At 35.9% G+C, this 27,907-nt stretch overlaps 1 protein-coding gene and 1 long non-coding RNA gene across 4 annotated transcripts in view; both read left to right on the top strand.

Annotated features, from left to right (window-relative positions):
* Positions 1-25,856, top strand: part of LOC149212695 (uncharacterized) — a 132,000-nt gene extending 106,144 nt beyond the window's left edge. Inside the window, exons 2-4 of one of the 2 annotated variants that reach the window (XM_089391892.1) lie at positions 1,676-1,916; positions 2,443-2,613; positions 25,708-25,856. In XM_089391892.1, the coding sequence (XP_089248018.1) occupies positions 1,676-1,916; positions 2,443-2,547 (346 nt within the window). In that variant the 3' untranslated portion in view covers positions 2,548-2,613; positions 25,708-25,856. Of the gene's footprint in view, positions 1-1,675; positions 1,917-2,442; positions 2,614-6,655; positions 7,082-25,707 lie in introns of those variants that run through there. The other variant, XM_089391891.1, reaches the window with a different exon arrangement.
* LOC149212696 (uncharacterized) lies at positions 2,621-8,974 on the top strand. 2 transcript variants are annotated; one of them, XR_016250782.1, is made up of 3 exons: positions 2,621-3,195; positions 3,292-3,358; positions 8,901-8,974. It is a non-coding gene; the product is annotated as an uncharacterized LOC149212696 (long non-coding RNA). The 2 variants fall into 2 exon arrangements; XR_016250781.1 differs by lacking the exon at positions 8,901-8,974 and adding an exon at positions 6,664-7,081.
* Positions 25,857-27,907: the final 2,051 nt, after the last annotated feature.

Below are 27,907 nucleotides of genomic sequence, written 5' to 3'. Positions count from 1 at the left end.
AAATCTGGTTGCTTAGAGTCGTTAGTTTGTGAATACTGGAATTATTTAGTTAAATTTTGGGTTATTTCCTTACATATTTTGCCTCTATGTTTTCTGTTTTCTGGAGGTTAAATTTTGGGTTATTTCCTTACACGCATAGAAACCCTGCCTCTCACGCAGCTGCGCTCCTTATGCTGCAACGTTCTCCCTCTTTCGCCGCCGTCCAAGCTTTTGCGTCCATCTTTCATTGTTGCCACTCCCACGCAACCATTCTTCACATCCTCACTCCAGCTCCCTAGCCTGCAACACCTTCTCCTTACGCCTTATCCCTTACCTGCTACGTATTTCGCCCATCGTGCTCCCCACGCAGCTCCCTCATACCTTCATCCGCTATTATACCTGCACGTTGGTCTCCCTTCTGCCGCAGCCACGCATATCCTGCTCGTAGCCTTTCCTTTCCGCCCTCGATTCACCCGCAGTCCCTCCCTCAAGCGTGGTTCCCTCTTGCCATCAAGCCTTCACCTCTCCACGCTATCCCGGCCTCCTCTGTGCCTCACGCCAACCATTCTTTGAACCTGCGCAACAAACGACAAACAAAAAGTGATTAATTCTTTTCGTGTGTCATACGGCTAGGTTTCAAATAGGCCTGTTTTGATTTTCATTTATGCGTATGGTGGCTTAGTTTTAGGATAGGTTAGATTTTATTTGATTTATATTTAGAACTAAGTTTTAGTTAGGATTTAGTTTTAATAAATTTTCATTTGGTTATATAGCTTTAGAGTTAGAACTTTTTTACTTTTAATTCTATAGTTTTAATATTAGAATTAGATTTATTTTGTTTAATAAATAATATCAAAAATATAAAAAATAAAAAATCCCAAAAAGCATAAAAAGTTAGTCCTTAGGCTCTTATTTAGAGTTCTGTCCTATAGTTTGGATTTATAGACTTTAGTTTTGTTTTATTTTAAACTTTTAATTTTTATAAAAATTATTTTTTTTTGAAAAAAATTAACTAAAAAATTGAAAATTCATTTTTATCTTTTGTGGTATTTATGTTCCACTTCTCTATAGTTAAATACGCTTAAAGGTTTATTTAAAGATTAATTATTAAAAAGTGGTGAATCATTGTGTGAACTCGTCAGCATTTAAATTTTATGGTCATTTAAAGCGTTTGATGTTTTGAAGTTTAATTGCTGGAACATTGCTAAAACATTGTGCATTTATTGAATATCTTGCATTGGTTGAGTTATTTGATGGTAAATGATTGTTAATCTTGGAATTACAAATTTCATATTTTTACAGTAGTTGATAAACAATTATTTAATCATTAATTCCATAAGGCACTGGTACGAAGCATAGCAAAATCTAATCAAGTTTTAATCACTCAAGTGCTTGTTTTCGCTCTGTCTCCCACCCAGTTGGTTCCCAGTTGGTCCTCCTTTATCCCATAGGGTCTACCCCGCGTTAGCCTAAAGAGACGGCTTAAACGGAGGGATCAGGGTGACAATTCCTGGTTTGAGCGTTGTCGCATCGCTTAGACAACCTGTACAACAACAGGCTGCAAACTTTAGTGTATCAATATCTGATTTTATTTATTATTAACACTATTTTATTTTTATTATTAAAATATATAATTTTTATTTAGAATATTAAAATGAGAAATATGACATTCGATGTGCATGATGACACTATGCAGCTCTAGGAAGTTCCAACGGAGGTCTTTTCTTGTATTTCTTTATGGATGTGGCGCATTTAATAATGAAAGATGTGAGAGCGGGTGTGCATGGATGGCAGGTGCAGCTGCAGTAGCAGCAGATTCCTCCACCATAACCTTTGCGGGGACTGTCAGCGGCAATTCCTCTATGGACGGAAAGAGCTTCAAAGGGTACAATGTTCTGAAAACTGATGCAAACAATAATGGTCATCTCTGTGTTTTGGTAAGTACGAATTACTAACTTCATTTCTGCATATAGTATTCAGTTTAACTCTGGGTAATGCATGATGTTAGCCTTGCCATTTGTTTTTCCTCTCAAAACTCTTCTTGAAAAATTTGGACTGGGTTTATTCTGTTTAAAGTGTATTTCAATCCAATCCTTTTCTTGAGGAATCTGGAATGGGTTTTAACTTTCTTCTGTTTAATGTGCATTTCAACTTTTCAGTAGAATCCTCTTCTTGAAAAATTTGGAATGGGTTTTTTTATGTTTAAGGTTTATTCCAACTTGTCAATTCAGTTCTCTTTTTGAGGAATTTGGAATGGGTTTCTTCTGTTTAAGGTCTGTTACACATTGTGAACCATGTTCATAGGTTGGGCACGAATTGGACAAAGAATAGTTCATGGGCTTGAGTGCATTTTATATCTAATTGCTAATAAATCACCAAATGAGAGGGTTTTATGTTTTGGGAATATATTTTCATGGATGATGATATGTTTGCTGAGATGGGTTTTTGTTCTTTATGTAACAGTGCGATGATCTGGCAGAGCTAGAATGGATTTCCAATTTCGTAGAGGACTCATTTTCAACCAAACAAGTCGTTGGTGTCTCGAGAGAGTTGGGGGAGGTTCCTTAAGTTGGAAGAAGAGCAGCAATCTCAGGATTTCTAGAAAGTTGTGTTCTTTTACCAGCGCCTTCAATGGTAATATATCTCTTCCACTCAGGGTATGGAAATACTAATTTTTGGTGAATGGCTTCTCCAGATTCATTTCATGCTCGCGATGGCCGCAACACCATTTTTTAATTTGCATTGCATTAAACGAAGCCAAAAAAATGCCAGATAATTTGAAATAAATTAAATTAGTATTTCATTCGATTATTTGTCACTTGGAATTTGCATTGCATTCTGGTAATGGCATCTTCACACAACCACTGTAATTTTATTTTAGTTAATATTTTCATGTCAACTGTGCCTTCGTTACCTGAATTCATGAATTGCAAATAAAACCATTATCCAAAGCTTATATTTTTTCATTGTCTATGCAAAGAAATATAGTTAATTTTACTTTAACTATGCCAGACCGAATTGGTATGTCAAGTAGGGCAAATTCAGTTGTTTTTCCGTTTGGCCACCATTTCGAATGTCTCTGGGTGTTTTTGAGGAATTTCTTTACCTTAACCAGCTATCATGGGTCTATATGAGACTCTGAATAGTATTTCGGTTTCTATTATCCTGGAAATACTGAGTTTGATAGCCAGATCAAGTTATGGGACCTTGCTGCAGGTGAGTCTTTACTTCAATAGTATGTAAACCTTTCTTTGCTGTGATAAATTAAAATTTCAAAAATTTATAAATTTCTGTTTTTTCACTTCTGCACAGGAAAAACAATGTCTACTCTTACGTATCACAAAAAATATGTTCGGGAAATTGCAAAACATCCTTTTGAGTAAGCATTTCAACCTTTAATGAATCACACTTACATGTGGAAAATGCTGTAAGCACTTCTAATCTAGGCTTTGTTATAAGTATATTGCTGAATATGAATGTGTGTTAATTGTTTCTTGTTCAACATGATAACTGAAGTTATCAAATATGCTTCCATATTGCCCTTAAGTGTCGAGTATCCGCCACCCAACAAGATGCGAGATACCATTTCACACTCTGTTTTATCACCTATGACTGGTTGAATTGGTTGACATGCCGTGGCTGCAAAAATGATAACGGTAAGCTAGTTTAGGCTTCATACAATTATCAAGAATAATTATAGGTTGTAAGAAGGAAGAAACCATGGCATTATAGAAATGCAGCAGGCAGTGTAACTTATTAAGCAATACGGCTCATCCGAAGAGAAAAATAGGACTTCCCAGCCATTGCCCTTCTTACTTGGGCCAAAGGAGTCAGGAGTTGATGGGGTGAGCTGTTACAACTGTATTGGTATCCCAATGCCACTGCCCACCATTTGTCAGACATTTGACAAGATAAGTGACTCAACCCTATACTTAAATGACTTTACAATGAAGGTTGGAAATGGTCTTGAAAATTTAGACATTCATTCTGTTATAATGAATGATAATATGACTGGTTCAGAGGTAGTTCATGGTCCTTCCTTATGTAAATTCTATTATAAATCAAGTGAGTGCTTGAACTAGCAAAGACATAAATCAAGTGAGTGCTTGAATTAGCAAAGACATAAGCTTATAACACGGACGTGAAAATTGATGTTAAATTTGTGTTGTGGATGCTAAATATGAAAAACATCCATAGTAAAAAGACTAAATATTATCAGGCCATTAACCTTTACCAATAGATAAAAACTATATGGATTTGGACCTGCTTAGACATTTTCTCGATGTTAACAAAGTTTAAAGTTTAAGTTGATCAGAAAGAAATCCGATGGCTTTCTCCTGCTTTCAAACTAGGAATTATGTTCTTATACCATTGCATGCATTGTAATTTTTCTGCAATCAACTTTGATAGGTGATCATAAATAGAAAAATGACGACAGTTCCTTTCATAGAAAATGATTAGCAGGATTAGGCCTAAAGCTAGCAAAAATTCACACATGATTTGCATTGGCCACACTTGGAGAATAAGTTAATATAACTCTAGATGTAGAGAATTCTATATTAATGAATAAATGCAAAATAACTGTACAGTAGGAGAGAGAATGAAATAATATGAAGAATTTGGAGGTTTATCTATACTAGCGAATTGTTTGGTTACACCATAAGTCAGGGTGTCGAAGATCTTCTTTAGGTGGGCTGACTATGGCCAAGCCATCCTTGTTTGAATCTCTAATGTCTAGTCAGCCATACATTTTTTTTCCTGTTAGTGTTGAGCCATCTAAACTGATTTTTGTCCCTAATGTTGAGCTGGCCAATCCCTAATTCTTCTCATATGTGAAGCAGCTTCCCTTAAAGGGAGCTGTTGCCTTACCTTGTTTCCCCTCAATTAAACAGTCATTAATCACCTCTAATATCACACTCACTTCATATTCATTAATTGGGCATTCTTCTTTCTTTTCCTGCATCAGAACTAGTGTCATAACAGTTCGGAGCAAAAGCAGGGGATGACTTACTAAATTATTTATTGATGATTGAGTTTCTCTGCAAGGAACTTCTCAAACGACCTAGGATAAAGAAAAATAAAACTTGAGAATAGTATTTGGGCCCATAAAGCCACAAGAATGACAATATCCTATAGCCTATAAGGCTCAAATACCATCTTTATAATGTTGATAGACAACCCTCGACAGGGAAGAATGTACTAATTTTCTTGAGATTTGATTTTAGATGTTCAATTTTGAAATTTTGCAGCAGAGATTAATAAAAAAGAGAAGCAAATATTAAAGAAGACTATAAATGTTGGATTTTGGTGTCACTACTGTTTATATGTTTGAGAGGTTCTGCACTTTGATGTGCCTTGACACTTAAAAAGATTAGATTGAAATCTTCGGCAACAATTTGACTCTAAAATATTTCAAATCTTCGAACCTGTAAATTTCACTACTGTGCTATTTATTTTAAATTTGACATTAGCCAAGGAGATGAAATAAGTGCTTGGAGGAAGAATGTTGTTTCTATGCTTATTTTCTGTTAAGTTTTCTCTTCTTCACCTTGCTTGTGGGTTAGGCTCTTATTAAATTGATGTCATTTTGTGGTATGAGAGCAACCAAGCTTTGATACCACAGGTTTTTTTTCAAATTCCCTAAATTCCAAGTGCAATGATTCCTCTGTTCATTAGTGTGAATTCCTATTGCACAAACCACATTTTACAACTTAATTCCAATTTGTTCGAGCCTTTGGTGGAATCAATAGCCAAATTGGCTCTTGCCCTCTTCACTTATACACCACATTGGCTTGAGTTCTGTGTAAACCACCTACAACCAATATTTGAGTGTCTCCAAGCCTGTGTGTTTTACCCATCAATTACAAGTATTCACATATAAACAAATATATAAATTGTTTCAAAATGCTTATGCTGATTGTTGGGTTGTTGTTGAAATTTGAACTACCAAAAATAAAAGAGCTTGGTCGTAGAAGAAGTCAATTAAATGATGAAATCTTTAGCTTTTATTAACAGATTGCTAGATCATTATATATTGCGGTGAACAAAAGTATGCCTGGCATATGTTGTGTAATAGTTGGAAAGGAAAGAGCAACAACTACAATATCCATGTCATTGCGTTTATTCCCTATAGCAGAAGAAGCATTTAAACTGCAGTTGGACTAAACAACTAAATGTCACTTAGGATCAACGCATCGAACCTTTATTCTCGACAGTGTTGACTCCAGAGCTTAATGACATTTGAGAATTAGGATGAGTGGTAGCAACTAGAGGAGGTCAGTACTACCTTTGAAATACAGTTCAGAGAAAAATTCAAGTGTTACCTCTGTAGATAAACTGCAGAGTCCTTTTCCAAAGCTATTTCAGTTGAAACTAGAGATTTCTTGTGTCAAACATTGTACGACACATGTTGTTTTGGATTTGAAGACTATAGAAGATGCTAAAGAAGGGACAGAAGTGGAAGGTTGCATTCTTGTCTTTAAGCAAAATGCTGGGGGAACCCATCCCAATCAACCTGCTAATGATGGAGGCAATCAAAATTCCGCTCATCTTGTTTTCATTTCATTTGCATGATACCATGGTTTATAAGGAATACATAGTTGAACTTTAGACTCTATTTTCTACCTCTGTGCTTGAAATAAGGGATACATAGTAATTGTATTCATTTACATTATAGGCATACAGGTCGTTCTTTTGAGATGACATCTAAACCACAATCAGGGCCCCTGTTTCTGCTTTTATCATATATAAATCTAAATGACTATGTGCTCAACTCCTCCTCTTCTCCAAAGTCTATGGGGATTCAAATTTGATGGAAGCAAGAGATGATCTCATTTCCGGTTCTTACAGTTATCCAAGGAAGAAACCAAGCCTTTTGGTGTCTAAGTCCTCAATCTGAACCCTGGGACCAAGCAACAAGGTGGGATCTTGCAATTTAGTATGTCATGATACTCAGAATCTCTTCAAAATTGTAAGTTGGACTTTTTTCTTATCCGATCTACAAAAGCTAATCATGATGGCATGATACTCAGCATGTAATATTTGCATCTTTCACACCTCCATATGCTTATTACTAATCTGAAAATTGTACACTTCTGCTTTCTATGCTACTTGTGCCTATGCCTATGCCTTTTATGGTTCTACTGATGGATCAACTGGTTCAAGGTCAACAACTAGTGATGCTGCTGGTTCAATAGGTGCTGCTTAAGCTACACTGCTTAGTCTACAGAATAAAGAACTACTACACTGCTTAGTCTACAAAATAAACAACTTCTACACTACTTAGTCTACAAAATAAACAACTACTGCAACTTAGGGCAGGGACTAGCTGCCGCGCAACCCTCTTGTTGTTTAATGATCGATGTATTATGCTCCTTCAAAGACTAATTTGTCATAGTATATATGGATGGAAGTTTGGTTTTGAGTTCTACAAGGGACAAGCTTGTTTTACATTTTAAGAAAATAAAGAAAATACTATACACGCTAAGGAAACATTTGTTGATAGAAAGCGTAAATAAGTGTGAGTTTTCTAGTAGTCTCTTCTATTGATGTCACAAAATTATGAGTTTGTTGGGATACCCCATATTTAAGAGAGTTCATCACATTATTTTTAGTTGGTGCAACATAAATTCATGCTATAAGAGCAATTGGTGAGAGTTTCTTGTGTCTAAGAATAAAAAAAACATTTAAGAATTGTGGAAAATGATTTTTGAATCCTCAAACTTAGCACCACCTAAACTGAAAGAAGTCATTTGAAGTTAACATTGATAGTAGTGAGTATGGTGTGGTTATAATTTTAAGGCAATTGAAAGAAGGAATTTCTACCATTCAAAGATTTTTGTGAATTAGGTTTGAAGTACAAATCACAAAACAATGAACAATATACTTTTTTTCATGTAGTGAAGAAGTGGAAGCAATATTTATTGTATAATTATTCTATCATCCATATCAATGATCAATGTTTACGATACTTGATAACTCAAAATAAACTCCAACCATCAAGTCAATTTCAATGGATATAATCATTCTATCAGAATTATTTGGGGATTGAATATAATAAGGGACACTAACAATTGAACCACTCTATTAACGATACTATTAACCACTCTATTACCGATACTATTAACATTAGAAATCACAACTTTGGGAACGATTATGCCCATGGAGCCATTCACTCATGAACCATATGAGTAGATTAGAAAAAGGATGGAGCCATTCACTCATGAACCATATGAGTAGATTAGAAAAAGGATGAGGACTTTAAAGGGGTGTATTAGCCATTGCAGGGCTGAAAGGAATAAGTTTTTGTTTATTACCATCTAGAAGATGGATTACATTTGTGATGGTGAAGATTTGAAGAAACACTGCAAATGATGAAGGGGCTTCCTTTGTTGTGCATTGTGATGTCAAGAATATTGTGGCCTACTTAAAAAGGTATATTTATTGGACAAAAATGTTAGAAATACCTTGATTTACTAGTGGTAGTAGATAAGGTTTTACCAAGTAGTCTAATAAACAAAATCAAGACAATAATGTGCTTCTAAACTCTAAAACGCTATGTTAAAACTAATGCATTAGACTTTGTTTGTGTTTTTTCAAGGAAAAGAAAAGGAAATGACTGGTTGTTTGTGGTAATTGATAATTTCAATACGATATCTGTTTTCATTGCTTATAATAAACTCATCAAAGGATAAGAGTTTGCAAGACTGTTCCTCAGAACTGAATGACTACACTTTGGGGTTGCAAGAAACATATTTTCTCTTAGTGATACCATATTTCTTAGTACATTTCTAACTTTTGTGTGACACCCTTTATGAGCTTAATGTGTAATTATAGGGTGAGTATGTGGTGAGAATACCATTTCATTTTGTTGGAATTAATATTTAATGTAATAAACTAATTAAAAGGTGCACTTGTGTTAGATATCCCGAGGAGGACCATAAGACAGATGAAGGTCAATGACAGATGAAGGTAAATGACATGGGAAATAGGGGTAAGTCTGATTTTTTTTTTTTTTTTATTTATTTATTTTTAGTTGACAAGTATGTATTTCTAAAATCCATACTTTTATTGTCTTATGTTCTCATGTGTTTTATTTTCCCAAGTTATTGGTGAGCACATGTTATTCATGTAAGCTTAGAGTGAATGTAAACCTTAAGAGGGTTATTATTTCAATCTTGGGAGAAAACCATTGATTCATTCTACCATTAACATACTCTAGGGGGATGATGACATATAGGGTGGGTCATTTGTGTTAGAGTATACATGACACCATTAATGATTGTTGTTGCCATCATTTTTTCCCTATAGAGGTCATGTGCGAGTTGTTGCTAAATGTGACTATTTAGATTCGTTGGTTTCTAGTAGTGGAGATTTTCCCAATTTATGTTGTAATGATGGAGGGAAGTGGGATAACTTTTGGGATCAATTCGTAGTGAAGGTGATCCCATTCCTTCTGTTGAACAATGTAAGGGTAAGCAAGAATCTAACTAGTGGGTTGGTTGTTGTAAAAGAGATTGGATGAAATGTTATTTCCTTAGTTGAGATGCTTAGATAAGGGATGAATTAGGAAATTAAAGCCATGGCTAGTTAATTTGCCTTATTCATTTCATTTCCTAGCATGGGGTTGGTACATACTCAAGATGAAACCTATGGTTGGGATGAAAAATGGTCCCATGAAGCTGTCTCCCCATGTGAAACTCATAATAGATATGTTTCTAGTATTCTAAATTATATTTTGATGGATAAGATTGTGGTTGTTATTAAATGAGTAATATGGACTTATTGGGTGAGGGATACAATTGTAAGTTGTTTGGTAGTTATTTATAGGTTGATACAAATATATTGTAATGTAAAGGACATTACTATATCTTTATTTTTTAATTTATTCTCAATATGTATGATGGATATAATGGGCCTTGTGCATATATATATATATATTTCATGTTTGGTTCACGGATACCCATGGTCACTGGGTAGCCGCTACGTCCACGGTAAGAACTGGGTAGATTGACTCCGAAGGGGATCACACCCCTTGGCCTATTTACCGACCTGACCCCAAGAGCTTTCGGGTATTGACCCTGTGACCTCCCGATTGGCGAGGCACTGATTTGATCGGTTGAGCTAACCCTTGGGGCTATATATATATATATATATATATATATATATATATATATATATATATATATATATATATTGTTTTTTAACTTGAATGATTACATTTTATTTAGTGATAAAAGGTTGGGCCGGAGCCTAATCAACCCCTATTACATATTTCTTCAACAGATTGCTTCCATTCGACACAACATCATCAGAATCTGAAGTTGATCCATTAGCCATGTGATGAAAACCCATCTTCCGCATTAGTTGTTGTTGTAGTTACATAGGATACCTTGGAGACCAAGCACATGAGCATCAAAAAAGAAGAACAATTATATGATCCATTTATGTTTCCGAATGGTAGGTGAACATCCTTCAACGCATTCAACGCTGTTCTCGTCTACCTTCATGGATATATTTAACGGAGCCGCTGTTTTATAAACTTGTTCTTTGTGCATATTTTAAAAGAGGCTTGTCATTTTCCATTTATCTTCTACTCACCCTCCTACAACGATTTAAAGGACTAGCTACCTTGCCCCTGTAGAAGATCCCTCATTCTCTTCATCCTCTCACTAGAAATCATAAATTTCTATGACCCTATTGCCCAATGGATATATCTTCTTCCCTGCCAACAAACCTTTAAAACTTATAGCCACTGAGCACCATACCTAGCCTAATATCTAAGTGATTGAACATTTCAAACAGAGAGAGCCCCCTATGAAGTTGGAACGACTAGATTCCAACTTCCAAGTGGTTTGTGGTAACCTTTGAGTTTCTCTTTTCAGCTTAGGGAAATTACGGAGAGCTGTCGAGGCCAAAATCGTAAGGATATATAGTCATTTTATGGGGAAATTACCTGTGCATATATGTCTCTATAATTTCACATGCATTAGTTGCAATGTTTCATTTTTGCATTCACTATAAATTGATGAATTTGTCATGGACAATATTAATAGCATCACCATATTTCTAATTGCCTATAAATTTAACGTATTAATATTAATTACAACTTAAATAGGTGATCATGTATATACATTTCCCGTGGGATAAATTAATTACTAAATTGAATATATTTGTTTCCTTTCACACATACTAATTAAGAGAAGAAGGTGGTGAATAAAATATTGGTTTAATTCTAAGACGATACATTTAGAAGAACATCTAGAGATCTAGCCTGGAATCTACATACAATATCCAATAGTCCTATGAAAAGGTTGTCAACAATTACATTAGTAAGACCCTTTTTGAAATATATTTATAATATTTTTCACCATCATTATTTAATATTTATTACCATGGATAGCTTCAATCAAGGGCCTTATCAACCTCAATTTCATGTGGAGAGTTTCATATACAAGGTTAGGTATGTATACATACAGGTCCAAGAGAGGTAGAGGAAATATGAGAACAAGTACAAGTTGAGTCATGGTGAAGATGTGGTTAAAAATATTTTCAAGTAGGGGAGATTTTTGGTCAGCCATCAATAAGGAAAGGTTATGGGGATTGTTAGCTCTCCAAAGTCACAATATGTTGTGTTGTAATGTAGAGCCTGTGAACATCTAAATGTGATCCTGTAAAAAGGTTGTCAACAATTATTTTAGTAAGCTCCTTTTTGAAATATATTTATAATATTTTTCACCATCACTATTTGATATTGATTACCATGGATAGCTTGAATCAAGGGCCTTATCAACCTCAATTGCATGTAGAGAATTTAATATAAAAGGTCAGGTATTTATACATATAGGTCCAAGAGAGGCTCAGGAAATATGAGAACAAGTACAAGTTGAGTCATGGTCAAGATGTGGTTAAAAATATTTTCAAGCAGGGGAGATTTTTGGTCAACCATTAGTAAGGAAAGGTTATGGGGATTGTTGGGTCTCCAAAGTCACACTATGTTGTACTGTAAGGTAGACACTGTGAACATCTAAATGTGATCTTGTTTGTTGTCATATTTATGGAAGTACTCGAGATGAATCTTGTTGATGGTCATCTTACAATTATGGGTGTATTTTCTATATTGAGAACCTTTGACTATGTTGGGTTGGTTCGTCTTCTTCAATCTAGTCAAAATAAGATGGTTTTTTAAACAAGCAGCTAAAATCCTACATAAATTGATCTTTGTAAATATGATATGTAGATCACTGTGTGATTTAGACTTGAATCAACCAATGTAACAAAATTTATTCCACGTTCAAGATACATGTATTTCATTTTCCCCTTTTAGTGTCACAAGAAAAGGAAATCACATGGAGATTTTCATCACAACCATTGAATCCAATTTCTATGCATACATAATATTCTCTGTAATCAAATGCGTGTCAGCTAAACAACAAAATCAAAATCCCAAATAACCCAAAAAATTATTCATTACTCACATTCAACTTTTATTAAGTGTCCCTCATAGCAACATGTTGCATGCACGCAAAATCCTTCAAATTCTATCTAAATTTTGTTTGAAGTCACTAATTTGTTAGAAAATTGTTTGGAAATCAAGGTTTGGGGAAAGACACCATACATTAATTTCTTTTATTGCGCTGCATTTCTGTTGATTTTGAGTAGGAGCATTCATAACCCTTGGGTTTGACACAAAAGTTATAGAAAGTAAAATATGTATAAAAGATGGTGAATCAAGTTTCAGCTAAGTTCAAGGAGCAATTAAGAATTCCTTTAAACCAAGTAAAGCTCAGTGGAGGATTGAGTGATTAAGAATTCAGCGTTTAGAAACACATCACCTTGAAATTTACCATTTTTTTTCAAAACCCTTGCAAGAAATATCAAGAAAGTTGAGATACTCTTGAAGCTAGCTTGATAGATCTCACAAAACTGAAACAAACCATCACATTGATGTCGTAATTCATTGCAGCCTAAAACTTCATACAATTTTACATAATTTATATAACAGATCGGGCTTACAGCTCAAAATGCCATGGAAAATGCATAAACTTGTATTTGATTAGTAGTAAACTTCAAAACATAAGGTGGTATGGAAACATAAATGATAACAAATATAGAAATCCCAAGAGTTACTTTAGAATTCTTCCTGAAAATTGCTTCAAGACCTCCCAACAATTCACCCAAAGTTTTGGCAGATTTTCCCCAACAACCGAGATTTCTCCCTCCTTTATATTTCAAAATGAGGCCTATATATAGGCATTGAAGAAGCTTTTCCTTACTCTAAACTACTAGACGCATTTGGAAAAGCACTCATAATTTGTTCCAAAATTACGAGTTGTATTGTAGCTAACTTCTTCTAGAAGTTTATGAAGAGATTTGCTAACTGTAGAGTGGGCCCCTCCATATTTAGCTTTGGTAGCACTTCTGTCTCTTAGTTGCTGATTGGGCTAGGCGATATAGTAAATGCATTGTCGATGGCGCTGATGACATTACTGATAGTGTTGATTGCTACAACTATTTTTGTTGTGTTTCCTATGGTGATGGCGTTGAACTTAAGCCTGCTTCCATTGTATTTGGTTGTGATAATGATGGGAATTCCTTCTAGAGATATAACTTGTAGAATCCCAACATGTTCTTACAATCATCTTCCATGGGCACCTCACATGCCCGAGCCTCATAAACAAGTTGATCAATAATTCTTATTGGTACGTAATCTAACTTTCCCAGTTCTTTGAAGAGATTCCTCAGTGTCAACATTAGTTCAAACTGATCTTCATATAGATCGATGTTGTCTTTCCCTTGTAGGAGATAATCGTCCTCTTTGAATCCTTTCTAGGCTTCCTTGAGGGAATTTAGGGTGCTCATCAATACATCCTTCTGGTATAAGTCACCATTCCCATCGAAAAGGTGAGGAAACTTCATATCATAAAGCACCTCACGCTTCTCGTTGAATATTTTAACTTATTCTGCGATGAATTATGCCTTTTCCTCCTTTAGCTCTATCAATCCTTGTTTCTTCTTCATTTGGCTAGCCTTGCTCACCAAAAAAATTCTATTTTGATTTACTTTCTCCTCCTCTATCTTTCCCATTTGATTCAAATAGTTAACAATTCTATCTACTTTGTTTGGATTTTCTCCAAGAGTCCCCTTGAGTGTTTTCATTTCCCCGTGGGCTTATCTAGTAATTTCTATTTTCTCTTGGATGAGCTCCAGGCACACCCATCGATTTTGTACTAACTTTATGATTTTACCATAAATAATCCTCACAGATACTTTGAAGGCAGACTTGGTAAGATGTTTCTTGCTCAAAATGTTCAATTCAACTTCAATATTGTCTCCACACTCTTGGGCCTAGTATAGTTCCATCTTAACTCTTTCTAGCTCCTACTCTCTATCTTTCAGTGTTGTGTCTCGAAACTTCAGGAAGGTCTGTAGCTGCCTTGCCTCCTCAAGTATTGTCAAAGATTCTACTTTCCCTATGAAAATGTTTGGGGTTTGTTGCATGCTCTCATTCATCCTCTATTTCATACTTTGTAACTGTGCTGCAAACATTGTTGTATGATCTTGGAATTCCTTGTTTTTTGTGAGAGCATTGTGTACTTTAAGCTTCAACTCACCACTTTCCTTCTCTGTTGCATCCAGTCCTATTGTTTCCACAGGATGTGTGTTCGACATCTTGTGTTGTCCTTTTAGTGAAGCAATCTCGTTGTTCTTCTCTTCCAACTACTCCTGAAATTTTTTAAAATCTTAGGGATGAATGGCTAAATGCACGATTTTTTCTACCAGGTACTTCACCTTTATCCTCTTATCCCTGCTAATGGTCTTTTAAAATTTTAATTGAGTGATGGATTTAGTATACATATCTTACGATTTTCGAGCCGTGGCATCTGTCTTATGCATCCACTGATGTATCAAGTGCGTGGCTTGCTTATGCAGGCCTAGGATATTAGTATATAAGACACTATCTACCTGCAAGGATGTCTGGTGCACTTGGTACTCTGCTATGGACATTGTATTTTGTACCTTGGATTACAACACCACCATTTTGAGAATCCCCCTCTCGTAATCTATAACATTTTTGAGTTGTGTTGCCGATAGAGGCTGATTCTTTGCTATCTGACATCACTTTTCCTGTCCTTGGATGCTTGCTTGGAAATCTACGCAAATTGGTCAATTGTTGACACATGCCCTTGCTGGGTCATTTTTCCTATCTCTGTGGTTGAATGCTCTGTCATGGCAGAAGGCAAAGTTTCCATCGTGAATGTTATTTTTGAGGCAACAACCGGTTGGATATTATACAATATGAGAGCTCGACTCTCTCTCTTTTCCTCATCCTCCTCTTCCCCTTTAGGGTCTCCATCCAGTCTGGTCCTCTTTAAGCTTTGCTCTTCTTCCCTATCAACATCCATGGGCCCAACAATGTTTTGTTTCTGCCTTGAGAGTTGAGAAACTTTTGATGCAGTGGGGTGAAGGATTGCCTTGATCTCCTCTCAACCATCTTTATGGTTTAGGTCATGTTTATGATTCTCCTAGTCGTTATCTTTTCTCAAATTATAAATGATGTCGTGTGGATCATACTTGCATGTCACAACCATGGGGAAATTAATGTTTTCAAAAATCTACTACACTGCACCTGAGGCATTTCTTGAGACCACTCTGTAAGGTCCTATGTTATGTGGGAGATGAAACGTAATCGTTGCCTTCTTTGACACGAAGTGTACTTGGTCACTAATCAACCTTTGTCTAATATACTCCAACACAAAGATGTGGTGAGTAAGCATTAGAGAAATTGTGAGGTAAAAAATGGGGCTCCTAAGAAATATTACAAAATAATAGTAGAAATAATAAAATAAGATTAGTTTACCTCATTGGGTTGTGGAGGGATAAAAGAAAAAAATACTTTTTCAATTCATATTTTCGACTTATCTCCCTATGATTTTACTAAAATTTTGAGTGGGAGCACTCGTTGGATGTGGAATTTAATTTTGCATCCAATGAGTACCCATGTCACATATTTTCTACAGACCCTACTATAGAAAAAATGTGAAATACATGAAAAAAGATGATTGAAATCAAGTTTTTTCATGTATTTCACATTTTTGGTGTAGCAAAGTTTGTAAAAATTATGGAACATGGGTACTTATTGGATGCAAAATTAAATTCCACATCCAACGAGTGCTCTCGCTCAAAATTTGGGTAAAGTCGTAGGTAGATAAGTTGAAAATATGAGTTGAAAAAGTATTTTATTTATTTGTTTTCATCTTTTTACTTTTTTACTCAAAAATGGGGAAACATCCCCATGGTTGAAATCATCATATTGACGCCTATTGGTTCTTGTAAAGTTAATTTTTATTGTACATTTTATTTTGTGGCCCATTTTTACCTCAATTTCTTTAATGGAAAGCTAACAACTCATATGGATGGTCTTCAAAACCATAAATTCTAAGGATAGTGTAGTCCTTAAACAAGTACCACTCACCAACATGGGTGTTTGGAGAGAGCTACAATATTTCTCCGAGGAAATAATGGGCTCCTGACAATGATTGACCATGCATATAGGTAAACATGACTGACATGAAACAAGAAATGTAGTTAGAGACCCCAATTGTTGTTGGGTTTGCAGACCATTGGTAACTAGTCATAGGCAGACAACATATTCTCGTGTTCATCAACTAATCTAGGCTTGAGATGTTCCAAGTATAGGTATCACTGATGAATAAACAAGTGAACTAGGTAAGTTTGGTTGCAGAAAGACTTTGCCTCTTCAATTTCCAACATTCGAGAGTGAATTTCATTGCACAAGAACTTAGGGAAGTCAAAACGAATGTAGGTTTCAGTGGATGGGTTATGTAAAGACACTAGAAGACCTAACAAAGTTGTAGTTACAAAGATATTAGAGTCTAGGCCTAGGATCTGAGCCATCATCGAAAACAACATTGCTGACAGGGGTTCAAAGATTGAATATGTTAAGGGAGTTATTTAAGCAGAGGAGCTATTGAATATACTGCTTGTTGTTGAGCATTAGGTGCCAAGCTGACCCATTTTTTTCAACTTCATCCTTTTTCATCTTATGCAAATTTGTCTAGCTTGGAAACACCAACGTGGTGGTGATGGCCTCTGGGATTGTTTTAATTATTTTCGAGTCATCATGAGACGAGACAATTACTCTCTCTAGTATATAATTTTTAGCGCACTAGGTCACCATCTCTACGAAATTGAACACCTATGGGAGGATGACCTGGACTAATCTTGATGCATACCTGGATAAAATGTGAGCGGAAGCTTGCAAGTGTATTAAGGGTCGAGGTGTACATGTGCCACGTGTAGACCCAGAGGAAAATATAGGGAAGTAGAGGCGTCTCACCAACATGGAGGAAAAGGGAATGTGTGCAAGAAAGAGAGCTCTAGGGCTTACAGACAAAATTGGGCTGGTACCTTGGAAATTTGAATAGAGTTGGACTAATAGAGACACGGACCAGTGCATGAGAGCGTATAGTGAATACTTCCCGCGAAATGGTGCAGACTCTGGTTTTTTCGTTCTTTATATAGAAGTTGCTTGAGGCACACGTGGCTTGGGATAGGCCTCTGACTTCCATTAGTTAAAGGCTAATGTCCGGTGCCATGTGGTGATATTTCACACCATCGAGCTCCCGATCATGAAGGGCCTTGAGGTGGTGTGGAGGCAACAAGAGAATGACGTGTTCCTCTGTGCAACCCTTGGCCTGGCTAACTACTGTGCAATTTACTAGTGCAAGGCTCGCTGCAGCCATCCAAGCCATTCGATGGGCTATCTTCACTGCCATCAGATCAGAGTTGTCTTTAGTGCGACTTTTTGAACTTTCCGATGCTGGAATCCAGTGGAAAAATTGGAGGTGAAATCTTGATTTGTGTTATTTAAACTAGTTTTTTTACTGTATATATATAGATTCAGCACCCTAGAAAACCCCTAGGGCACTTCAATTACACAAGATTACCCATCAAGCTTGTGATTTCAATAAATTCTTGCCGGATTTTAGAGAAATTTAATCGAAAAAACCCACCGTAAAAGCTTCCAAAAAGTCTCACTAAAGACAACTCCCATCAGATCTACGTGTCGTCACTTCCTTCGCACCTTCTTGATGTCGGGGTGACATGTTATCATAGTGGGACCATGACATGTGGGAGGTGATTGGAGCGTGGAATGATTACGTGGCAGATGAGGTGAGCGTGGAGGTGAGGGGTATGGAAGATCAACGTGGAGGCCGACAAGGAGGTGAAGCTGGCGGTGTGATATGGCATAATAGTGGGCCATGGGTGACGTGGATGGGACAAGGGCAGCTTTTCCCGGAAGGTGTGCAGCATATTTTCAAAGCTCGGGAGGAATGGGAGAGGCTTGTGGCGTGGGGTGCAACTTGATGGCATGGGGTGCTAAGCGCCATCACATGTGCGGGTGCCTCTGCTGTCATATTTGTGTGGCACGCATCTTCCTCCAATGCTCCTCTGCCCATCGGCTTGGTTCGCTGTGGCTGAATGTGCCCGCACAAACATGCACGCAGGTGCTTGGCACCCAAGGTTGCGGTGCATTGTGTTGTACAAATGTGTCTGCACCAAATGGCAACTGACACCTAAGAATAACGGTGTGGCCACATTTGGGCCTGAAACTACTGGATGGTCGACCTTGGCCTTGAATTTGACAAGTGAGTTGCGATTTGACACCAATAGGGAGCCCAGAAAGAAAATGAAGGATACAAAAGATGGAACTTTTAATGCATTGAGAAATGTAGAAAACAATTCTTAGAGCTTCAATATTCCACATGATATGCACAGTTACTTAATAGTAAATGTAAAGAACCTGGAATTTTATAAACACCCATGTTCAGTAATGATACCTGTTAGGATTGAGACTGTACAATTCCGGGAATATCATTCGACATAAATATACCCGTATGTGGGAATTGTGTCATATTTGGAATGAGATGATGATGGAGGAGTCGAGGCCGCCATTGCCTATTCTACAGATAGAGCCATTGTATTCTTCACTTAACTTTTCGAATCAAAGATATTGCAATTGAATTGATGTTTTGTTTCATTTCTTTTCATGTCACTACAACATCATAACTACTCACTGGTATCTGATTTTGGTGCTTAGTTCCAATTAGACCTGGTTTGTAGAAGGCTTAAAATTCCACATGCCCCCTAGCACCTTTCCATTCAGGCGGTGTGGCAATGATACGCTACTACCGCTGTCGTCTTGTTCATGACAAGGGTTTTCCCTACACAGCTTTTTACATTGGAAGCATCATTTATTCAATTGAATGTGACACACTTCTTACTCATGTGCGCCCATCACCATATCAATCGAGTTACCATACGTGAACCTTCCAATGCCATCCACAAGGCTACTTATGGTGGCAATGCAGCCATTTCCTTTTTTATCTTATCCATTTTGTTGGCAGTTTCGCTGAACGCTACCGAGATCAGGGTTTTGTGCAAAAGCACACATTGGAAAGAGATGAAGTGTTTGTTCAAGGATTTCAATGAAAGATCTTCACATGACCATATTAGTACTCGAATGAAACCTTGAGCATGTGAAGTATACCTTGTTCCATCTGCCATTCTGATCTTTTAGCTACTCACATACTATTAATTCTTTTCAGTAAAAGGCCAACATGGAGCAATGACGACCATGATCTAGTCCATATCTGGGCCAGATCCACTTGCTATCAATTTTCTTATACATTAACCCAGTATTTTTGTCGATAAGATAATCTAGTAGAAGGCAACCTTCTTGCACACTAAAAATACATATACAAACAAACCTTACCGATTGTGGTAAATTGTTCGAGTGCCTCCTCCATTAAATCACACACGAGGATTTAGGTACTCCTCTACATGCAATCCACCGTAAGCGGTCTTGCTTATCAATCCAAGCTTCTTGGGAGAGAGAAAGTTTCATTCAGTCCAAAGTTTCCTTCGACTCCCTCCCCATAAAGTGAATGTGGTTAGTTGCTGATTGATGTGTGAAGTTTGAGCAACCACTGTGCCATCATATATATGGTAAGCTTTTAACATCTGAGAAAAAGTTGAGGACAACAAAAGTGGTGTACTTTTATGTTAGGGTAGTTTAAGTAAATTTGACTTAGTCAAGTTAATGGTAGTTTTTGGGTTTAGTTTTATGACAATCATGGTTTTGTCGATAGTAATCATCTCTAGTGTAGCCTATTTAAAGGCCAATAAACTCTATGTTAATTTTTGCTAGTGGCCATTAAGATCCAAAGCAACAATGTCTTTAGACACTGCCACTTCTCTTGGTGGTTCGTGATCTTAATAACTAGTATGAGGACATGGTAAATATCAGAGTTGGAGTTGTGTGTGAAGCATGAATCTCTTCGACAAATTGGGTATAGAAAGTCTGAAAGGTGCAGTAGAGAAGATTTAAAGCAAGCATTCTACGAACTAGATGCAAGTAGAGAAGTGAAAGTAGATTGGTTGTGAAGAGACCCTGCCAACCGATACTAGGGGAGGCGATGACCCCGATGGAGAAAACTAAGCAAATCAATCTTGTTAACCCATGAGGGAAAGCATGCAAAGCATTAGAACTATTGAAGTCGTGGCATATAGGTGGATTTGGATCGATATATATTTTTTCTTAGCATATGGAAGGTGTTAGAACTTGCTGCAATGTCATTGAGAGGTTAATTGACGGGAAGAAAATATAGATGCAAAGGAGAATCTCCGGGTGGAAAGAATAAAGGAGGTTGTTGTCACAACTATTATTGGTAGTCGTAGGTATCCATTCCAAGAGCATGTGGAGGAACACATGGAATGAAAGATAGATTGAGCATGTAATTGTAGACCACCTAAATTATAGGCCATTGGTCAATCAAGGAAACAAATATGGAGTCAATGGATCGCTTAATTTGACTTGATCAAGTTACTAATAGTTTTTGAGCTCCAAGTATTATGAGAACCCATGGTTTTTCTGATAGTATTCATGTGGAATATAACCTATTTAAAGGTACAAAGAATCCGGGTAAATTGGTTCTTCAAGGCCAATGGGATCCCAACAACGATGCCTTTAGACACCACTAGATCTCTCAGTGTTGCGTGATCCTAAAATGTAATTTTTCTCCCTAGTGATGGAGTTACCAAAATATTATTGGTCTACTATTGTGAGAGAGGTCGATCAACGAAAGAGAAGCATGCAAGATTTGAGTACGATGGAGTTGAGAGGCATCTTAAACTGAGATCATAGACATCAAAAGATAAGAAGGAGCTCAACTGACATGTTTAGTCTAGATGACATGCACTATTTGCAAGTAGAGCTTTGCGAGTGCATGTGACTATACTGTCGGTTTTGGTAGAAATTTTAGAAAGTTGTGGAAAGGCAGAGCGTGTATAAAAATACGGATCAAGGCCACTGGCTTAGATTATATCATGTCATAAGAGAAGACAAAGTTGAGAGAAGCCATGGATAAGGCTTCCATCGCCATGGAGAAGCTGACAAAATCTATTAAAAAGATTGGGAAGAATGTCCATACTTTGCATGAAAAGATATCTTGGGAGAAGCCAAAAACCCCTTCTAGCAATTATCCCAAAGGTGAGTAATGGATTAATAAAATGGTCATTGCATCGATATTTAATTTGTTTTAGGTTTTCAATATTCCTTATCATTATTTATAGCCATCCTTTAGAGGCTCTGCAGGCTTTGATAAGTAGTAGAATGTCACTGTTAGAGGCATTGAAAGGTCTAGATTTTTTGCTACCACTGAAGGTTTGAAAGTTCACTTCAAGATTGAGAATTGTGAGTGTGAGATAGAATTTTAGTTGATGAGGAAGAATACTAGGACGCAGAGAATGGTAACGAAGACAATAAGCATGATGAGGACGTGGACGATGCGGATAAAAAAATTGAGGATGATTACCAGGGTAATGAGGAGGATGAAGATGATGACGAATGATGATGAGGACAATTGCCAAATGACGAGGATGTTGAATGACAAATAGAACTAAATAAGGTAATATTTGAGAATTGGGACAAGTGAGTGAAAATAATGTTGAAATGTTAGATTAAGGTATGGATTAGGCAATATTTAGTGAGAGAGAGGTGGTGTGGACAAGATAAAGAATGAATATGGAGTTAATTGTGCTAAAGCTTAGTTAAGGTGCTTGCATACATGCAATGTAGTGGCGCATGGAGTCATCAAGTTTTGAAATGGACCACTTGCATGGGAACCAGTGTGGTAGGTATGCTGGTATCTTTGCTTAGGTGGGCGAACGAGGGTGGGGTGGGTTGTGAAATCTCAGTGAGATGATTGATGAATGATTGGGACCAGGTTAATCTCATTGAGTCAAGTTTAAGGGGGTGATTGTTAGGGTGGTTCAGGTAAACTTGACTTAGTCAAGTTACTCGTGGTTTCCAAGTTGTAAGTTTATGACAACCAATGGTTTTGTCTATGGTATTCATCTCTAGTGTAGCTTATTTAAAGACAAAAAATCTCCATGTTAATTTGTCTTATTTTCCATTAGGATCCCAAGCAATAGTGTTTTTAGACACCACCACTTCTCTCGGTGCTTCATGACCCAACACCTTTATCTGTTTAGGGAATTCCCAACTGTTAGTATGATTAATTTTCCTGTCTTAGTATGTCAGGAAATAGTCCACACCATTTTAGTGGGATGCAACACTTGAGGAACCATCTTAAAATGATCAGATAGGTGGTCATAATACTCCTTTACTAAACTAGTTTATTTACTCCTCTCGAGTCGGGTGAGAGAGAAATATAACATTGATGGAATTCTCAAACCACTCCTTCGTTTAGTTAAAGAATATCTTTGACTACTATCATGCATTTCATATGTGGTATTATTACTTCATACAAATGCAAATTGTGAAAGGGTTTGAAAAGGGGCGCCATTTTCTGGGGTATCATTTTTACATTTTGGAAGTACTAGAGGTAAGCAAAATGATTGTTTAATTGACACGTTTCAAAAAATTTATCTATTTTCTAACATTTAATAACAACAAAAAAATTAATTTAAGTTATATCTCACATTTCATCCTAAAGATTAATTCAACTCTAGAGTCAAGAATAATGGTAACCTACAATTCATATTTTTGTAAGTTTACTTGTTGAATCACATTGTAAATGGGTGAATTTTCAATAAAAGTTAACACCCTTCATTTGGTAAGATTGAACTACTGCGAAAATAACTAGAATTGCTAAATTATTTGAGTTAATCACTACACTAATACACTCTACCATTGGCATTACAATAATAATAATCTATAAAGGCAGTCTCATACATATTGCAACATGTTTAAAAAATTCACAGGAATATCTCCATCTTGAATCACAACAAAATGAATCACAACATAAGAATAAGCATTCTAAAATAGTTAATGTTTAGAACAATTTTCTATTTGAGTTTGGTAAGGATTTGATCAAAACCTAGAACATGAATGGATCAATTGATGTACCTAATTATTACAACAACAATATTGCAAATCCCAAGGGTCTCAACATTAATTATCAATCCTGGGTTGTATCAACTGATGAGCCTCTAAATTAGACATCAAATTAAAGCCCATCTAACCTTTCTTAGTCACATAAAGGTTATATTAAATCTCTCTTTCTACACTTGATAATTTTTTATAAGCTTTCATATGTTCTTAGGAAGGTTTAGAGATAATTGCATATTATGTGCCTAATATTATTTATTTTTGCAAAATATTGAGTAAATTTTGAATTAGATAATATAGGGACTTTCTCCCTAATATATGATGGACAGATATTGGATAATAAATGAACAAAATATCATCAAATTATTGACAAATTCTGGAGCCCCATTGACTGAGAAAATCTAGGAATGTCTTCCATGTCATTTAATTAAGATTCCTAGGGTTGGGCACCAGATCTAGTTTTTGAGGGATTTTGGAGGGTAAAGCTGACTCCTTTAAGGATAATGCTTCCTTATCACTTTTCACAAGTACTAATTCAAATTTTCCTCTAAGGGCATGTATTTTTTAGTCTTTTTGTAGAAAAACTTGTAATTTAATCGCTCCACTTTCATTTCTGGCAGAGATATACATGGATTGATTCAAATAATGAAGTTTGGTGCAATTTTTAGCTTCCAAAGCTTAGTTTCTTTCATAGGACCCTTGAGTATCCTTTGGCTTGGCCATCCTAGGAGCTTCAGATCCCTCTTGTACGATTTCTTTATTTTCCTTGAATGTCTTTTCCACTTGCATCTCTTATTTTTGCATTTATTATTCATGCTTCTTTTGCTGTAGGTTATATTGGTTAGATGGTTGAAATGAGTTTCTTTGTAGGTTATTCACAGAGTGACAAATATGATACATCCTTAGAAAAATGTTGAAAAGTCATATTCATCATTGAACTACTTAGATATAGTTTACTAGTTCACAAATCTAGAATTTCTGGAAGTCTCTTGTAGCAAAATAATAGTAATGTTTTGCTATTTTAGCACATGTTAACGAACCTATTTTGAGTTGATTCCACTTGGATTAAGCCCTAAAATCATTTAAATTAATAAAAGAAATTATCCCATAGTATTTTCACTTGATTAGGTTAGGCATTTGGTAGGTTAACTAGCTCACTAATCCTTGAATTTCCGGTTTTTAGAGTAGTACATTTCTGTTATTTTGAGCACATGTTAACAGGGGTATTTTTGAGTGATTCCACTTGGAATGGATTCCTAGTTTCCCTAATTATATTTTTTTTTCCCATCTCATTTCTATTTGATTTTCTTGGGCATTCAACCAATTATCTTGATGAGTAGCAGTCTTGTAGCATATGTAAACTTGACCAGATTTGCTCCAAAATATTGGATTTTGTCTCGTAGGCTTGAATCATGACCCCTAGACTCTAAAACCATTATTGAGAAGAAAAAATACCTCTTAAGCCTTTCCTCTTATCCTTTGCAATTTGGGGTAGTGGACAAATTTATGAATTAGATAGCACAATACTGATTGCCACATCTAATCAACTCTGTCAATGGATCTAAACTCTTGAGAATGAAATGATTGATTACATCCTCTTTCCTTCATGCAAGTTAGATTACTTTTCTTTATTCTCAAGCTATGACTTGTATTTCTAGCATTGTTATTTCCCATTCCATATGTTAGGTTTCCTTTCAATGTAACATTTACATTTTGCTAGCTTAATGTTTACATTTTTGCAAGTACTATGGCCTTTATATGTCTGCAATTAGGATTATCATTTACATTTGAGAAAACATCATTTCCATTTCATGCAAATAGAGTAGCATTTCCATTTTTGCAATTACTTTAGGCTTGATTTCATGATATTCACTTCATTGCATTAGATCAATGAAATAATGACACATTGTATGTTGCACATATAGTGTCGACACCCCTTAAGTTTGCTTGTCCGAACCCTTGATTGATAATTAAAGTTGATAGCCTTGGGAGTAGTTTCAACATTCTTGTTGCAATATCAGGGCTCATCAATTTTTGGTTCGTTTCCATGGAGGTGTCAAAGTATGCATTGTTTTCTTCCCTAGTTGTTTCATATCTCTTACTTTTTGCAAAAAAACTAAGAAGTGCATTAGATATATTTCATTTCAAAAATAGAAAAATTGCATTAGCACGCTTATTCAAAACAAATTTAAAAAACAAGAAAATACTTCTCCAACACCAACCCCCCTCGCCCCTCCCAACCACTTGATCGCATGGTGCAGTAAGAGTCACATCACCATGCACTTTTGTAGGTAGAAGAAGAAGAGATGGCAAAGAAGGTAGAAGCAATGGATGGAGATGATGACAATGAAGAAGATCCTCTTGGATTTCCCATTCAATATAGTGATATTAGTGTTCATATGAAGAGCATCCCTCCATCTTTCCTTCCCCACTTCCATGGTAAGAGGTTAGAGGATCTGAAAACCTTTTTCTTTGAATTTGAAATTCTTTGTAGATGTTATGATTACTTATTAAAAACTCAAAAATTGAGATTGTTTCCGACAAAATTGAGTGAGAGATGTTTTAAATGATTCATGAGTTTAGGGACTAGTTCAATAAGATCATAGAATTATAAGAAAAATATATTTCCAAAAAAATATAAATATCATGATCTTGAAGAAGAAATATTTATAATGACTCAAATAGAAGACGAGAGCCTTTAGGATCTAACAGGGAGGTTCATGTATAATTTTAAGAGGGAAAAATTGAATCATTTAGGATTTGACACACTAAAAACTCTCTTACTTAGAATAATTAGGGATGAGTGGATTGATCTCCTTGATATCATGAGTAGAGGTGAAGTATATCAATTATGATTTGAAGGAATTTGGGAAATATGCAAACACATATTAAGAGGAAGGGCAAGAGTAAGTGAATTAGCAACAAGATCGGTAAGTCAAGCTGAACTTGGAAATTTGCTCTATAACTTTAAAACAAAATTGTTAGCAATCTAAGTGAACAAGTAGATTTCTCAAGAATACAAAATAAACAAAAAGAAGATGTTGATATTTGTGTTATCCATGCATAATCACATGCTATTAACTATTACGCATCATTGTCAAGGTTGAAGGAATTTTAACAAGAAGACAATGGAGCAAGTCAATCACCAAAGCAACTCTATTATGTAGCTCCAAGAGGGCCATGGCAGCCTAGTCAACTTGGTATGATGCAAGAACCTAATTCAAAATTTCAAGGTTATGCACATCCATTTCAAAGTAATTGAGACACCCCCTTTCCTTGGCAGCCCTTTCCTTAGCAGTCTTGGCCAACTCAACCCCAAAATGAATTTTGGCAATAAGGTTAGAAAGGACCTTGTGGGAGAAATCCATAATATCCTTAGTATTTTTCTCAATATCCTCCATACCCAACCAATGCTATCCCTACCATCCAAACAACTAGAACCCCAACCACATCCATCTCAAAGATCCACTCCCACTCAACTACCTATACCACCATTTATGAATCCAAACAACGAAGTAACTCAACCCATTTAAAATGTTGAGGTACAATACTTCCAAATAAGTCCTCTTGACGTGAATGGTATTCACCTTAGATTGGGAAGTATATTGCAACAAATATATTCTCAAAATTCCATTAAAGAATAACATCAAGAAGAAGAAGACCTAAAGAAAACTAAAGAATCATGGAACACATTTAATGGTGAGCAGCCATTGAAGCCTGAGAATGAAGAATTTATGTTATGATTATCATAGGATTCTTTCTTTTCAAAAGACTAATAAACAAAAATAAGAAGAATTGAACGTAATGGGTGAAGAGGACACATAAGTTTATCCAAATGTGCAAGTGAACCAAGGGCATCACAATTATATTGAAATCTGGTTCCAAACAATCATAAATTGCACCAACACACTCTTCTTTGACAATTCTTGACATCATCAAAGCAGTTGGTCTCTCACATTCAGGGACATGTCAAAGCATATATTTTGATTCCGCACATGAGTTTATCTCTCATCTTGATATGCACATGGATCCATTAGAAGTATTCTTATATTTTAAAGAGATTTTTGTTTTTTTCAAGTAGAGTAGGATAGAAAAGAGAAATAAAAAAAAATGGAAAAAGAAAAATTAACAGGAAAAGAATAAAATCGTAGGTGAAAACCTCTTTTGGCATTTGAGATTGACTCACTGATTGAAAACCTCCTTGAGGCAGTTAGTGGGTTGGAAATAAAAAAAGAAAAAGGAAAAGATCCTAGGTGAAAATGTCCTTCGAGGCACTTAGGCAGACCTACTAGTTGAAAACCACAATGAGGAGCTAGTAGGCCTAAGAAAAAAGAAAAAAAATGAAAAGGGAAAAAATTATTTTCTCCATGCATCTCTCTCTGATGAATGCACGTACTCTCCAACCTTTGCAAGCAACAAGAATAATATAACACTAAAAGAAGAAAAGTTGATCAAAGACCTAGTTAAAGGACGTCAAACTTGGACTTTCTC

The sequence above is a fragment of the Pinus tabuliformis genome, chromosome 1_1 (genome assembly GCF_031772625.1).
Source record: "Pinus tabuliformis cultivar Carrire ecotype Pingquan chromosome 1_1, CPIR1, whole genome shotgun sequence".
NCBI lineage: Eukaryota > Viridiplantae > Streptophyta > Pinopsida > Pinales > Pinaceae > Pinus > Pinus tabuliformis.
The sequence above is the reverse complement of the archived record's forward strand: the minus strand, read 5'-3'. Positions and strand labels throughout refer to the sequence as shown.